The sequence below is a fragment of the Lates calcarifer genome, linkage group LG1, assembly GCF_001640805.2.
Source record: "Lates calcarifer isolate ASB-BC8 linkage group LG1, TLL_Latcal_v3, whole genome shotgun sequence".
In the NCBI taxonomy this organism is placed as follows: domain Eukaryota; kingdom Metazoa; phylum Chordata; class Actinopteri; family Centropomidae; genus Lates; species Lates calcarifer.
Window position 1 is genome coordinate 16,401,258 of NC_066833.1, and position 15,020 is coordinate 16,416,277.

The 15,020-nt window shown below is 39.6% G+C and overlaps 1 protein-coding gene across 1 annotated transcript in view; it reads right to left on the bottom strand.

Moving 5' to 3' along the window:
- The window catches only part of LOC108901607 (anosmin-1), a 38,615-nt gene extending 34,046 nt beyond the window's left edge, over positions 1-4,569 (bottom strand). The window contains exon 1 of the mRNA XM_018703153.2: positions 4,285-4,569. Within this exon, the coding sequence (XP_018558669.1) occupies positions 4,285-4,476 (192 nt within the window). The 5' untranslated portion in view covers positions 4,477-4,569. The remainder of the gene's footprint in view (positions 1-4,284) is intronic.
- Between the last annotated feature and the right edge of the window lie 10,451 nt (positions 4,570-15,020).

The window sequence follows — 15,020 nt, forward strand, 5'->3', positions numbered from 1 at the left end:
TATGAATTATTCCTCACCAGAGGATCATTTTACACTGTATCACATGATTAAAATCCTTTAGAGTTTGCTAACTTATAAAAAATTATCAATACAACCAAGCCAAACCCCCTGTTGGTGACAACCTGTAAATAAAACCTTGACATTTACATTGGCTGGCAATGCCTTGGGATAATTTATACAGATTGTCACAACTCTAGACCATGTCCTAAATCATCAATCCTTTTTTTGACACCTTTCTTCGATCATCCATCAACAATGACAGGGCCAGATCCACAGAGGAGCTAATTTTGCTGTGTGACAGCATCCATGTAGCAGAGAAGCTCAGCAGGATGTTGCCCCAGCTGTCCAGGCCTGACCCTACCATGTCAGGGACCAACAGGGGAATAATTATAGGTCAGGACTTCATCTCTCTGACTCACCATGACATTCCTCTGCAGTCTGAACATTATGCAGTGCTGAGGACTGTCAAGGACTCCAGTGAATGAATGCTTTCCAGATATCCTCCTATGTGACTGGGGTCGAGGAGAGGAGGCCAGACAGTGGTCTACCAATGTACAGCTAACTCGCTGCTTTGTTAGTGACACTGGTGGAGTCATGTAAACAGGGGATTTATCACAGAGGTACATTATGGCTGTTGTCAGCTGAGAAGTCAGAGCAGGTGGCCAGGGGCGTGTTGTATTGTCTAGACAACTGAGTAAGACATGGACAAAACCCCTTTTATCTTTGAGGATAGTATTCCACCTTTTGAAAGTGGAAATCTTTTGTTTCCTGTGAGTCTCTAATTTCAATTCAACGGATCTCAGTTTCCACTGGTGAAGTGTTTTTGAACTGCATTTAAGCCCTCCTATATGTTTTCCAACACTGAACTACTGGAAAATGCTTCTGGTCTATGAGACCTTGTACATTTAACAGGAGATAGGACTTCAAAGGACAGACTGGTGTCTCTGTGTGTCCTTTGAAGGGGTCCTCGGGCAACACCAAAATAACTTCTCCTTAAGGGCACATATGTAGCGCTAAAATAAAGGGCCTCAAGATTTAGGCTTTGACTTGAGCGAGTGTGAGGGCTGCGGTCATTTTACTCATCAATTATTCACTTTATATGAATTATTTGACAAGGGTTCTGAAAGTGAGCTAATGTGTTCAGCGCACATCCAATGTTAACATAAAAGGGTGTTTCAGAAATCTCAAACAACACTGGTATAAAGTTGTCTCCACTTAGGAATGAAGGCTATTTGTCAAATGAGGTAGCTCAGGGTGTAGCAGCACTGGGGGCTGAGATTTACAGACAGGACTGTCATGGTTTAAAAGCATTTACAGAGAGGTAAGGCCAAGCTACATAGACCCCTATTCATCCGCTGTCTTCACTAATGAAAAACTCCACACACGAGACGCGCACTGGCTGAGGTTTGATTCCACCGCAGGTTATTTAATATCAAAGGCGAAAACAAGGGGACACGGAAAAACTACTTTCCAATGTTTTTTCTTCCCTTCACTTAAAACACAAATCTCTCAAGCAAGATGCTTAGACTTTACTGCGCAGCACATTAGAAATGAATGACTGAATTTAAAATGCTAGATTTTTATTGCTTTAAATGTAATAACAAGACCTCATGGACACACCTTGTTTTTGGCTTCACAGGTCCCCACATAAATAATCCACTACAAGGCTGATGCTTTCAGAATACATAATTGCACAGGGCTCCCAGTTCGCTCTTAATATTTTAGAGTGTCCGAGGCTAATATTTATGGTTGGGTGTTCCCCTCTGTCTATTATACTGGGGTGACAAGTTCCCCAAAAGTGAAGTAAAATGTCAATAAATCTGTATTTGGAAATACTATTACATCAATAAATCTAGAGTTGCTATAAATCTGACAACCAACGGACTACCCATGTGTTTCCTAACATGCTTGTTTCCATTTCACGCTAATTCATAATTGCAACAATTAAAACAAAGTCTCTGACTTGTCCTCTGATTCAGACAAATAAAAAGGAAAGACACGTGGGTGTTCATAACATCTGCAAGTGCTAAATTCTCCAAGTATCATTCCAGTATTCACAGAATGATCAAATTAAAGCTGATATGAAAAACAGAGTTTTAGATTCCAGCTGCAAAATGTGTTAAGAAGACAAATTGTGTCTTGTACTGTAACCAACATAAGTAGTAGTCCATATAGATTACTAGATATTGAGTAGACATAGTAAAATATTGAGAAACAGTAGGCAACAGTCACAGCTTTGACATACAGCCCAGGCATTTCATTTCCATTAAAATGGAAAGTGTTGTATGTCTTGGTTTTCCTATCAAGTATTAAATGACCCCTGAAGGATGTCCGAGTTGAATTAAAAGGTCTGTCGTCTCGATCATTGGACTGAAACTCTGAGCTGTCTGTCAGGCCCTTGCTGTAATAAGATCTGGCAGAGGAAGCAGATCCACCTGTGGGTTGTGCTGACTGAGCATGCTCCAGTGTTGTGGCAACAGTACATTAGAGCTTATCACATTTAGCATGATTGGGCGCCAGTATTTAGCAGGAAGGTGACCTCAGCAGAGTAGCATCGGTAGCTCAGTGAGTGTCCTCTGCATGCCTATGAGGTGTGATGCTGGTATTTATTGGCAGGACCAGGGGGTAGAAGTAGAGGTAGAGTGCATGCAGGGGGGCATATGTTTTTGCAGCTGACCAGACCCCCCATTTTCACCTGAAAAGACTGTTGAGAACACAGTGCATAAGACAGTCCCTGTAGATTATCAACAATTGCTTTCTATTCTTAGACCCATGAGCTTGCTCAAGCAACCTTGCTTATCACTAACCATAAAAATGCCCCTCTCTTTAGACAAATACCTCTCTCTCATTTTCCCTTTGCTGAAAAACACTGCCTCAGACTCTGTGGCTCTGCAGTCAATTATATTGACTATTAGCTGTTCATTAGAGGTGAGACTTCCATCATTTATTTGACTTCTCAGTCAGTTGGTGACCAATTTAATTCCCAAACTTTGCAACCCAGGGCAGTAATATAGTCTTGGAATCTTCTCAAAACAAATCCCTAACAGTACCTGCCAAGTTGCTCATGAAGAAACACTGTTTTCAATTTGTGCCCTTTGGATGCAAAGCATTACTAGTTTTCTGTTCTACAGTTAACTACATTCATCCTTCACCCCAGGTGTATATTAGCCCTTAATAAAATTGCTAGAATTGACCGCAGTAGGTCTCTGTGCCCCACGGAGGAACTGCATTGAGAACCACTGCACTAGATCAATAAGTGCTTTTAAAGTAAAGTTAATTGGGGACAAAGAAACAAGCAATGCACTCTGTTGATTCATTAGACTTAATTACAAATTTGCCATGCTCCACAATGTTTCATGACAATCAGGGATTCATTAATGCACCTTAAGAAAGACCAGCCTTGCAAATGCAAATGAAGTGAGTATAAAGGCGGTCACCAGATAGATAGCCGGTGAAAAGAGGCAGAGAGGAGAAGGATCAGTGACCAGTCCTTTTTTTCTGGAGTCCTGGGAGAGAACAGTGTGTCCAGTGGAGGGTAAAAAACAACTTCTGACACCACTATACCAATTTATCCACAGAATACAGCTGATATATAGTAGCTTCAAACAAGGTCTGCATCCCAACATGCTCTGTGGGGTGACACTGTTATAAAATGCTTACTATGGATATACTGCATAAGGCAGTGGTTCCTTTCATTTGAGAGGAATACAGGTAAATACAAAACAGGAAAGTAACACTACACAGAGTCATAACAGGAGTTAAGTCTATCACATTTATACTAACAGAAACAGTTAATTTTCCAGTGATCAGCAAGTAATGAATGGAAACTGTCTCTAACGAAAAGCATCCATCACCCCTCAGCCACCAAAATACTGCAGTGTGTTGAGTAGATATATTTTAACGCGTCCCACTCTACACACATAGGCGACCAGTCATTTACTGTATGTAGCAACTTCGCAAGCAACTCAGACCTTCATATAGATGCTTATACCTGCAACTGGTGTTTTTTTTTATTATTATTATTTTATTTTGGTGACACTTTCTGTTTAGAAAGGTCAAATTTCCTCGTCGCTGATAATTCCTAACAGAAAACAAAACTAAGTAAGTATTCCAGCACCATTAGTTTACCTGCTCCTGTCTGCTCACAATGGGCTCAAGAGAAACAGGTTTGACTGAAGCATCGACTGGCAATTTTTCATTTATGCAAAAAACACACTTGATTTGTTTCTGTTTCGCAGAATGCTGCCAGGAGTTAGAGTTACTGTGTTGACCACATGCTCGTACCTGAGAGTGCTTGAAAAAAGCAGAGATGCGAGTGATGTGCAGACTGAGGCATCTCGAGGCGCATCTTGCTCGGTAAATACTGGCAGTGAAGAAAGAGTCGTCCTGCTTCCTCGCAGACACACTTCCCGGACTCGTTAACGCCGTAATCCATAAACACAGGGTCACACACACGTTCAGGCTCCTTGAAAACATGGTCCCCGCTGTTCTGTATTTAATCCCTCCACGGATCGGACACTACTGCGTGCAGGCTCCGCCGGAGAAACTAAAGAAACTTCAATTATACACTGGGGAGGAGTCACGGGCTCACGTGCCCTGTGATTGGAGGATCCCGCAATGACTGACACGAGGAGCGATAAAACAGGTAGACTGCTGCATAGTCCAGCACACTATCCAGAGAATGAGCAGGTTGTTCAGTGAGCAGGCCTTCAAGGAGGAAAAATGAAAACCATGGTGTATAAACATAGCTTGAAATATAATCAGTCCTTGTAATGGAATGAGCTGCAGTAGAAATAGGAATAGGCAGGCGATTATTATGCTGATTATATCCATATCTACACCAGCTCAACCAAGCACCCTGCTGCGCAGTATTAATGTACAGTGTTAAATTACTTGGCACATTGTCCAGTGTTACTCAGTTCAGTCTCTATTCTCAGATGCAAGCTATTCTAGTTTATTGTTCCAAATTATATTTCCACCATTCATTCTGTATAACCAGTGAGTGAATGTTAAGTGACTTGTTTCAGACACAATTAAAGAAATATTCCAACTATATCATTTGGGATTGAAAGTTCATATAGCTGAGGGGCTCACAAGTGCACATGAAAGGAAGAATGAAAGCAGCAGAGGCTGAGATAAACAAGATAACTTTTAGTCCATAGTATGGCTCAAACTCCACAAACACTAGCATTTATAGCCATACTGCAACTTGATAGTGTCTTTCATTAGACCCCCTTCCTCCGTGATGCCAACATCTTTTCGAACTTTATGCCTCCACTCTGTAATGCAGGCTTTCTAATATGGTTTAAATCTCAAACCTAATCTGAGATAACCCTGATGATATCATCTGGGTTATGTTTTCAATCTTTGTAAAGCTCCCTCCAGAGAAACCAAATATATCATATAGCTGTTTTCACTGAATTTAGTTAAAGATAAATTGCTTACAGACACTTACATATTAGAACTATGCTGTGTAATTACTTAACGGAATATGTAAAAATGCTTATCCTGCCCTTTCTTATTTATTTCTGTATTTATTTATTCTCTTATTTTAATTTTTTCATTCTTTTTTTGGGGCATTGAACCAGCTTTTGTGTTCATAAAATGTTCCAACAATATGCCTAAACATCATGCACAAAGGACAGCCAGATACATACCTATTTAGTCTAATGTATGCAGAAGGTTTAGATCCACTGCCATCCACTGATGACACAACCCATCAAAAATGTAGAGTGGACAGGTTTTCTGTATCAGGCCCTCACATATGGCCACGGTGAAGCTTGCCAACATCCCAGGGAAGCCCTTTCCCCTTCAGCTCTCGCCTCCCAGTTTAACAGTAGCTTGGAAAAACAATTCTACATGGAAAACTATTAAAACCATCCTGACTAAATTCCTCAGGATGGACTCCTAACTTCTGGCATCATTTCATAGCCTCAGGTACGGAGAAAATATGACATGTAGGAAAAGCTTGAAATCCTTGCTATTTATTGGAGTTAAGGAGTGAGTATTTAATTAGAAAGTTCCCTCAAGGGTTTACAAGACACTCCTGCTTTTGTCAGCTCATGGCAGTACTTCCCTGAACCCCATTACAGGAGCAGCATAATGAAGTTTTATAGGTGTTGCTCTTAAACTGTATGCAGAGGGGGAGTCAGCACACACTTACACACCATCATTAGATTTGGCTTAAGTCGCCATCTTGCCTTGGACCAATTATGCATTGTGCCAAATAGTTCAACCCGTGCCTCACCACTGAAAAAGGTAATATGCCCATATTAGCACATCCTGAAAAGCAGACATGTTCTCCAGCGATGATGGAGATCGTGAAATCAAACTAAAAATTCCCATCAGACACAAATTCCCATGTCATGCATAAAAAACTCAACATTCTGTCCAGTGAGAGTAAGCAGACCACAATAATGAGAGCACTGTCCTGTTATGGTTTTGCAAGAGTATGGCTATGTGACATACCAATCATCTCACAGTTCTCTAATGATAAGATGGATGTGCATTCATTTCCCTGGTGGTCTCAGACATACAATGTAACTTGGGGTGAGAGATCCCTTGCTACTCTTAAAATATTTAAACACGGATGTCTGTGTACCTTAAAAACAGTATAATGGCTTAATTTGTTGGCTTATTACAGCCATGTGTGGTGTTTTAGGGGTGGGGTGGGGTTTATAGTGTGCAGTGAAGGAAACACACTGTCTGTGTGCGGTCCTGATGTCTCCTGCAGCCTGTGGGACATGTATCCCTCTGACGCCATGTTTTCATTGACTGGGAAAAGCCTCTGCCAATTGTGAGGTCAAACTATAAAGCTATCGAAATAGGGCATATTTGTCTGACTGGATTTCGGCTCTAACTCACGGCATTAATACACACCTGTATTCATAATGAGCCTCCATAGGCAACATGTGTTGACCTATATAAATAGACCTTCATGTGGATAGACTGGCTTGAGAGCTCAATAAAACATCCACATAACAAAACACTGAAAACTATGCAGGGTTTTTTCTCCTTAGAGGTGCACCCAGTCTTCATATGCTAATGTGACTGATTTGGAGGATATTGCTAAAAGTTACAGCCAATAAATAATATTTGAACTCAAACCAGTTGTCCCAAACTGCCTTTTCAGTCATCTCTGTTATATTTAGCCCATCACCTAACACCGGCTGCACTCCCAGAGCTGCAGAAATGTGAGTTTCTGTCACATGATCTGACAAAAGGCATCTCAAAAGATAACACACCGGTATCAGTTTTCAGCCCACATGCTCCAGAGAAAGAATGCACATGCCGATCAAACACTTGAGTATCTTTGATGCTTTAAGGTGCAGGTGCACGTATGGTTCACACTTGTGATGAGGGGCCACCCGGATCAGAGAAGAATACCAGCTTTTGTTGTGAACCCTAGCAAACAAAAGAAAAAAGAATAGCTCAGATGTTCCAACACTTATAATTTAGGTATTACAGACCAAAGGTTCTTTATCATTTAAAGGCATTGTTAATTTGTTTAAATCATGGAAACTAGTAGTGTGTTAAGGAAGGGCTCACAGAGTAAATATTTCTAACGTTATTTCTAACGGTGTTGCATATGTAAGCTTTTATATCATCTGTTATTGTTTGCATAATTTTGACACCTGCTGCAGAACAAGTTAACACTTGCTGATAAAGGAGACAGAAAGTTCAAAGACCTCCCAAGTGATGACATCCAAAAGTCTATAATTCCACCACCTTTGACATTATCACCACTTAATCTGCACAGACTATGAATTAATACAAAACATAATCATACTAATGATACTAATTCTAAGAAAAAGGCTTCAGGCAAATCAGCAGCAAACACTAAACAAAGAACGCAAGGTCTATCTCTGCGAGCAGGCTACCACATTGACATCATTGTAACAGATATCATCGGCAGACTCATCCACCAAGTACAGACTGAAAACACTGAAATGTTGCTAAAGTCAATACTCATGTAGCAGTTGGTTAAACACATTTCGTCACATGCCAAATTAAGAAAGGCAATCACTATTCTTGAAATAACACAGAAAAAAATGAACCATTTGTTATCTGTATTTATTCTCTTTGTTCTTTTTAATAAGTCAGTCAGCAAAACATGTTGTGGAAAGACACAGATTCACCGGCAGGATTGAATTATGGCAATATATTAACTTCAGTCTGTGTTTGGCATATTCGTGTCAAGTTGATTTGCATCGCAAGTTAATTATTCCATTCCACCAGCAGTTTTTTTTCCCACTGAGTATTGATATGTCAGCCACAGGGAGAATAATTTAAATGTTGTGTGCATCTCTTGCAAATGAGAGCAGGGCTAATATTGATTTACAGTACGCCTTATAATTTGGATTTAGATGTGTAATCTAAATGTCGTCTTTGATTTGGTTTTACTTGATGTTTCTCTTTTATTTTGAGCTTCTATGTCTGTGATACTGGACATTGATATCCTCTCACGTGAACCATGAGATGTTTTGAAACTAATAAAACATAGTATGTGGAAAATGATTTTCTCTTTAAATAGCCTGTCTCACTGATAAAAACCCTTTAGCTGCACAGTCACTCTTTTGTCTATTCATATTTTCAAGCCTATTCACTCCTGGTGTGTTCACAAGAATTTCTAACATTCCCTGAGAAAATATTTGTCTTGTATATGTGGTTGGAAAAACCTACTTGGCATGGAGGACTTCTAAATAGATGCCTGCATGAGATATTTTCCCTCTTTCTCGACTTCCCAAAACAATGTAGCGTTGTGCAACGGCGGAGGATGATAGTCCAGTACAAGCTGTTATTCACATATAAACCACCCACTCAGAGATAAAGTTACATTTTGGTTTCAGTTTAGACAGTGATGGTTGACTGACAGCTCAGTATCCCTTGGTGGTTGTTAAGCAGGCTGGATGATAATAACTACACCTTTTTATGATGTGGACTTGTGTTTATATACAGATTGGATATAATAAATAAACAAATTGGAGACAAGAAGGACAGAATTATGACATAGCAATGATCTAAGCCCATGTAGTCATAGTACTAGGACAGAAAACATGTTATCCAAATGCGGAGGATATCAATGTTTGTTAATATGTATTGTACTGTTTTCATACCACTAGATGGCAATGTGTCCACAGATAAACCTTTAGTGAGGACATGTGCTTTGACACCCCCCTCTCTCTAGTTCTCACTCTCACACACTCTCCCTCTTTCTCTCTTTCTCTCACAATATTTTCCAGGAGATGATCCAGCATTAATATCCAACAATGGAGAATTTATCAGGGGGATTTTGTTCTCTCGTCTCAGCCAAACAATTATCAGATATGATGGAAAATAGAACACATTTTGAAATTCAATGTAATCTCTCTTTCTCTGGGTCTGTTACATATACACATGCACTCACACACACACACACTAGCATCCACATACACCAACGCATTCAAATGTTTTTACACACAGAGACATGTACACACAACTCTTCCACAGTGTAGCAAAATTTATCCATGTTTTATAACTTCATTTGGTAGGGAAATGTTAACAGATGGTAATGCTCTCTGAATCATTTTATTTTCCATATCAGATCATGAGGTGCTTGACATCTCCATATGAATGACTTTTATCTGCATGTGCGATAACCCAGTTTGTTCTTTCCTGTCTGTTACACAGTCCCATCATCCTCAGCCCCATGTAAATCTCCATGATTATCTTTGTCAGCATCACTTATTTCCAGAAGGAACAAGAGGAACCTTCACAGCCATGTTTAAATGTCATCCTCTGAACCTGTAGTTCAGGAGAGTGATTAAATAGAGTGATATGTCACAATACTAATGCCTTGTGTATGAGTGGAAGCCCATTACACAGCATTATGTTGCTATGAGAAAGCAGAAGTGAAACCAGCGAACCACTGCACAGCAGACATGCCCATCCCCCAGCCTCTGAGCAAACAATACAGTGTCACTGGGAGATCACAGCTCCTGTGAGATTCTCCTGGCTAGAAATCAGACAGCAGGAATGTTAAAAACGCCCCTGAGTTGTAGGCTGAAAGCAAACCCCGCCCTGTGTTTTCAGGAAAGCTAAATAGCCAGGTTTCTATAGAACTGCTTTAAGTTGTCTCACTTACACCAACTTAAAGGAATTTAGAAAACAAATACATGTAATGTCAGCTAAACAAAATAACAAAGTAATTTTTTTAGACATGGAAATTTTTGAGTTGACCCATGCATGGGTCTCAAAAACAGACACATAAAGATAGATTTGAGTGTAAGGATTAAGATGCTGTGATGCCTAGCAGAAATATTTTCCATGAAGTATAACATGTCAAAATGACGACTCGTATAATGGACTCATTTGTGCTGTAGATGACCTTTCAACTCACTCACAATTCTGATGAAGATAGTTTACAATTAGTCCTAATTATATAACTGACACAAAAAGTAGTCTGGCTTTCGTAAGTCACTTTACTGGTTACAGGAAAACTTTGACATTTTGGGGAATACATATGGTCACTTTCTTGATGAGAGTTAGATGAGAAGATTGAAAACACTCACATATCAGTAGCTACTGTAGCTGTTGCCAGCAGCCAGTTAGCTTAGCTTAAGATGCCGAGTCGAAACAGGGGGAAAAAGCTAGCCTGGTTTGGTCCAAATTTTATCGCATTCTGTCTCATTTGTTGGATCTCTTCAAAAACCAAAGTGTCAAGATAATTCACTATTTTACATTATGTATGATTCAGTTGCTTAACTGTGGGGCAGTTGCTAGGCAACCAGCTGAGACCGTAGGAAGTTACTGGTTGTAGCTAAGAAAGAGTCCAGTTTTGCATCAGTTTTTGTGCAGCTTTTAAAAAATACAAGATATAATGTGTTAATTAGTGAGCTGTAGAGGTGCTGGTAGGCTGATTTTCCCTCATTTCCAGTCTTTTATACAAAGCTAAGCTGACTGGCAGCTGGCTGTAGCTACATATTTATCATACAGTGGAAAGAAAATGTTGAAGTATTCCTTTATTGTCCTATAAAAAACGTATATTAAGTATTAGTTCAAATTTTAACATCTAACTAAAAAGTAAAAACACTTAATTCTGAGGGGTAAAATAACTGCTTCTGAGCAATCTACAGCTCAATAGGGAATTTCTGTGTAACTAAAAGATTTAAATGTCACTGTGAGAAGAAAGCATTGTAAAGTCATTGACTGCCATTGTGCTGGAGGGGGAGGAAAGGGAAGGCGAGTCTGTTGGATGCCCAGGTCACCAACCCTTGACCTCTGTCCTCGACCCCTGAATCTCTGACATCTGTCTGCTTTTCCCGCCTTCTCTCTCCTAGGAATTTGAATACGGCGGAGGGAGGAATGTGGCTTCCTAAAGTAACATGCACTTTTAAAATACTCTACCATAACTCAGTGAGTGAGTGAGATATATGAAATTTGTAGCAGCTCACGTATTGTATAGTTCATTGCAGCTCCATTCTGTCAACAGCTTAATCTATTTGTCTTTGTATATGAGAAACCAAAGAATTTGCACCTGAAAACAGATATACTTTTTTCTTGTGTTCTGCTTTGCTTTGTCTAGAAAATAGGTCTGTAGGCTATGACATAACAGTGTACCACAGACAGCCTTCTGCATCTCTATCTGGTGTAGATGGTTGCAGAGGGGGAGGGGATGAGGATAGTGGGGGAGGTGTTATACAGTGAGTACACAAGGCTCGCTTTTTCTCTGTAATGCCACAAGCTCATATGTGCACGCACACAAACACACACTCACACACGCAGACAAATAGTGAAGCCTTCTCTTCCAGACTGGGTCTGATGCCCCAGCCCCCACACTCCTATTCTCTTTACAGTGTAAATAAAGCAGCAGGGCTTAGGGGACTAAATGGACACCAGAGCACAATGAGGAATAGATACCGCATTGGACATTCCCCCTGCTACAGACTGAGCTTTCCCCGCGCTTCCCAGCCTAATAACGACACAACAAGAGTCGTGTGACTCACAGCACCCTTCCCCCACCCGTACATATTACCATTGCTCCTCAGTGCTGTCTAGAAAGGTCATGTGACCCTCATCAGCTTCCCAGGTTGGGGGAGGGGAGGCAGATTGAACCTGTTCTTTGTTAGGAGGTCAGCCCCAGCTCTATGGCAGGAAGCGCTCCTACCATACACCATGTAATAGAAGTGCAATGGGTACAGAAGGCAGTGTGGAAAGATTAGAGGCAACTGGCTGAGTTTTTGAGCATTCAGCCAGTAGAGAGCAAGCAGTCAAGGCTTGTGTAGTGAAGTGTTAAGGCTGGTTTGACAACCGCAGCTCCTGTGATTTTAAAATGGTAAGCGGCTGATGTAACAATAAAAAAAAAAATAAATTGTATATATGGATGACATTAGCACTGCTGCTTGGGTTCACAGCAGGAGAGAAGCAAAATAAATCAATATTTGGTTCATGAAATAAATTACAAAGAAAGATTATTCCAAAATTGCAGTGCATATCCACTATTTGTAGATGACAATGTTGTCCTTTTGGCTTCATCAGGCTGTAAGCTCAGATGGTTTGAAGCAGAGTGTGACAGTGCTGGGATGAGAATCAGCACTTCCAAAGTCCTGAGGGATGGTTGTATTTCTAGAAAAAAAAATTGGAATGCTCCAGCTCCATGGGGGTAAGGAGGAGTGGCCACATAAGTGAAGAAATTCAAGTATCTTACTCTTGAATCACAGTAAATTCAGGATAGTGGGATCAGTTTCAGTATAGCACAGCCTGTTCAGCAGACCATATCTGTGAAGATAAATCTGAGCCATAAAACAAAGCTCCCACTTTTCCACTACACTCATTTCTCAAATTCCATATAGTCACAAACTTGGACTACTGACTGAAACAATGAGAGACTAAGACATTTTTACTGCAAAAATTGTCTCATTTCTAGTCAAAGTGAAATATATATATTAAAAAACAAACCCCACTTAAAGAAAATGGACAAATTAACAGGAATATCAAAAGATTAGACACAATTGCCCTGGAGTAAATTCTGCTTCAGGGATGCTCAAAATGTTTTTCTTTGTTTGTTTATTGATGGTCATTGTGTAAACTGTAGTTTGTGCTGTTGTTAAGCTTATTTGTTATTGTAGCTTTCACTGTTGGTGAGGATGTAATCATTGTTCCTGTTTTCCAGTACTGTTTCACCATCTTTGACAGACAGTAACACTTTCACAAGTGGTGATTATCAGCCATTCTTTAAAACAGACAAATTGACCACAAGTATTGAACTGTTTGTTACTCATCTTGTGTAATTGCCCTCCAATTCAACAACAGTCAGTAGCCACTTCAAGAACTGCTGGTTGCAACACTGCAGATGTATTTTACAAGTGATAATCCTACACGTTACTATAACGTACTTATACTTATATACAAACACCAGATCACATCTGAATCGTCACATCACACTAGGGATTGAATTCTAAGAAAGTGCTTCCAGTTTACTTCTGAACTAAATTATTATTCGACATTCTATACAGTATGGGTCTTACATGCACCATTATTTTGCAGTTCAGTGATTGTGAAACTGCAACTCCTCCTGTACCACATCACAGGACTTTGCAGCAAGGCGACAGGCAAAATGATTGACTGAGGAACATGTAGCCTGTTTGAAAATGCAGATAGGTCATACACTGTAGAGCCGGATGTATGAACTGTGCAAATTTCTTAACTAGTCATTTTCTGGAAATGAGATGCCTCATTTCCTTACTGAAATCTTTACAACAATTTACTGTCATGGAAGGGCTCTGAAACAGTTATTTGGCAGAGTGGAAAGCTGAGCTCATATATCCATTTATCTGAACTCATCAAATATGGATTGCTCTAGAGAGCAGCTTGGACAGGACTCTCTCTGCAGCATATGGTCATATAACATCTGCACATCAGAGACTGTCTGACTGACATTTGCGTGTCCTTTGTGAACTGTGTGTGATTAATTTATTTAATTGCCTTTCTTTTAGAATGCACAGCCATGAGGTACATCGTTATTTAACAATTTAAAGAACATGTATACTTAACATTATATTTAGAGAAGGTTGGATATGTTCTATTTTTGTCTTATTGGCAACAAATCCCATGATCCGATCGAAACCTACAATTACTTTGACCCAGTACTATTGTCTGTGTAGCTAAAGCTTTAGTTTCTTCTTTTGTGCCACAAACCCTCATTGTTATCCAAAAACTGATGGATAATCCACCATCTAGGTGACATGTTCCTACATTACAATGAACATGGACATTGTTTATTGAGTCAATCTTGCATACACCATCCTGGTGCCAGAAATACTCACTAGTGTACCTGATGTGTAATATCAGCATCTGAAAATAGTCCCAATAAGTACATTCTACCCCTGTATGAGAAACATTTTCTAAAAACTACAGTGCCTAACACACTTTGCTTTTTAGAAAATAAACCATATTATTTTACACATTTTAAAGAGTTACATCTTCAAAGAAGGAATGAACCTGGGGGATGAGGACCACAGACAGGACAGAGAAGCAATTTAAGGGATGGGCCCCAGATATAATAAAAGGGAGACTTTATGAGCTGTTGTATGTACTCAAACAACAACAAAAAATCTTGTAATAATTCTGTCATATTTCACCAAGGACTTGCATTGTTGTACTACTCATTCTTGGTCTCAAGGACCACATCACATCTTCAAATTCCTTAAACTGTATAATGATGAGATAGTGATGTATTGAAAATCATAGGCTGTCCTGATTTTCCTACTTAATATTGTTTCAGTTTTTCATTTTCAAATTTTATATTGTGACTTTTAAGTTTATAATCAGGGTTTCAGTCAAGATTTATATACTGGAGTCCAAGTCTGTCTGGCACTGACCCCACACCTCTTGGAACTGTGTTTATTAAAGACAAAGATTGACTTTTCATATTTTATGAAGTTGGCTAACATTCAAATTATATATATTTTGTATAATTTTTTATAAATCTAGCTTCCTGTGTGTGTGACATAGTGCCATAAAGCATTATGCATTATGAGATT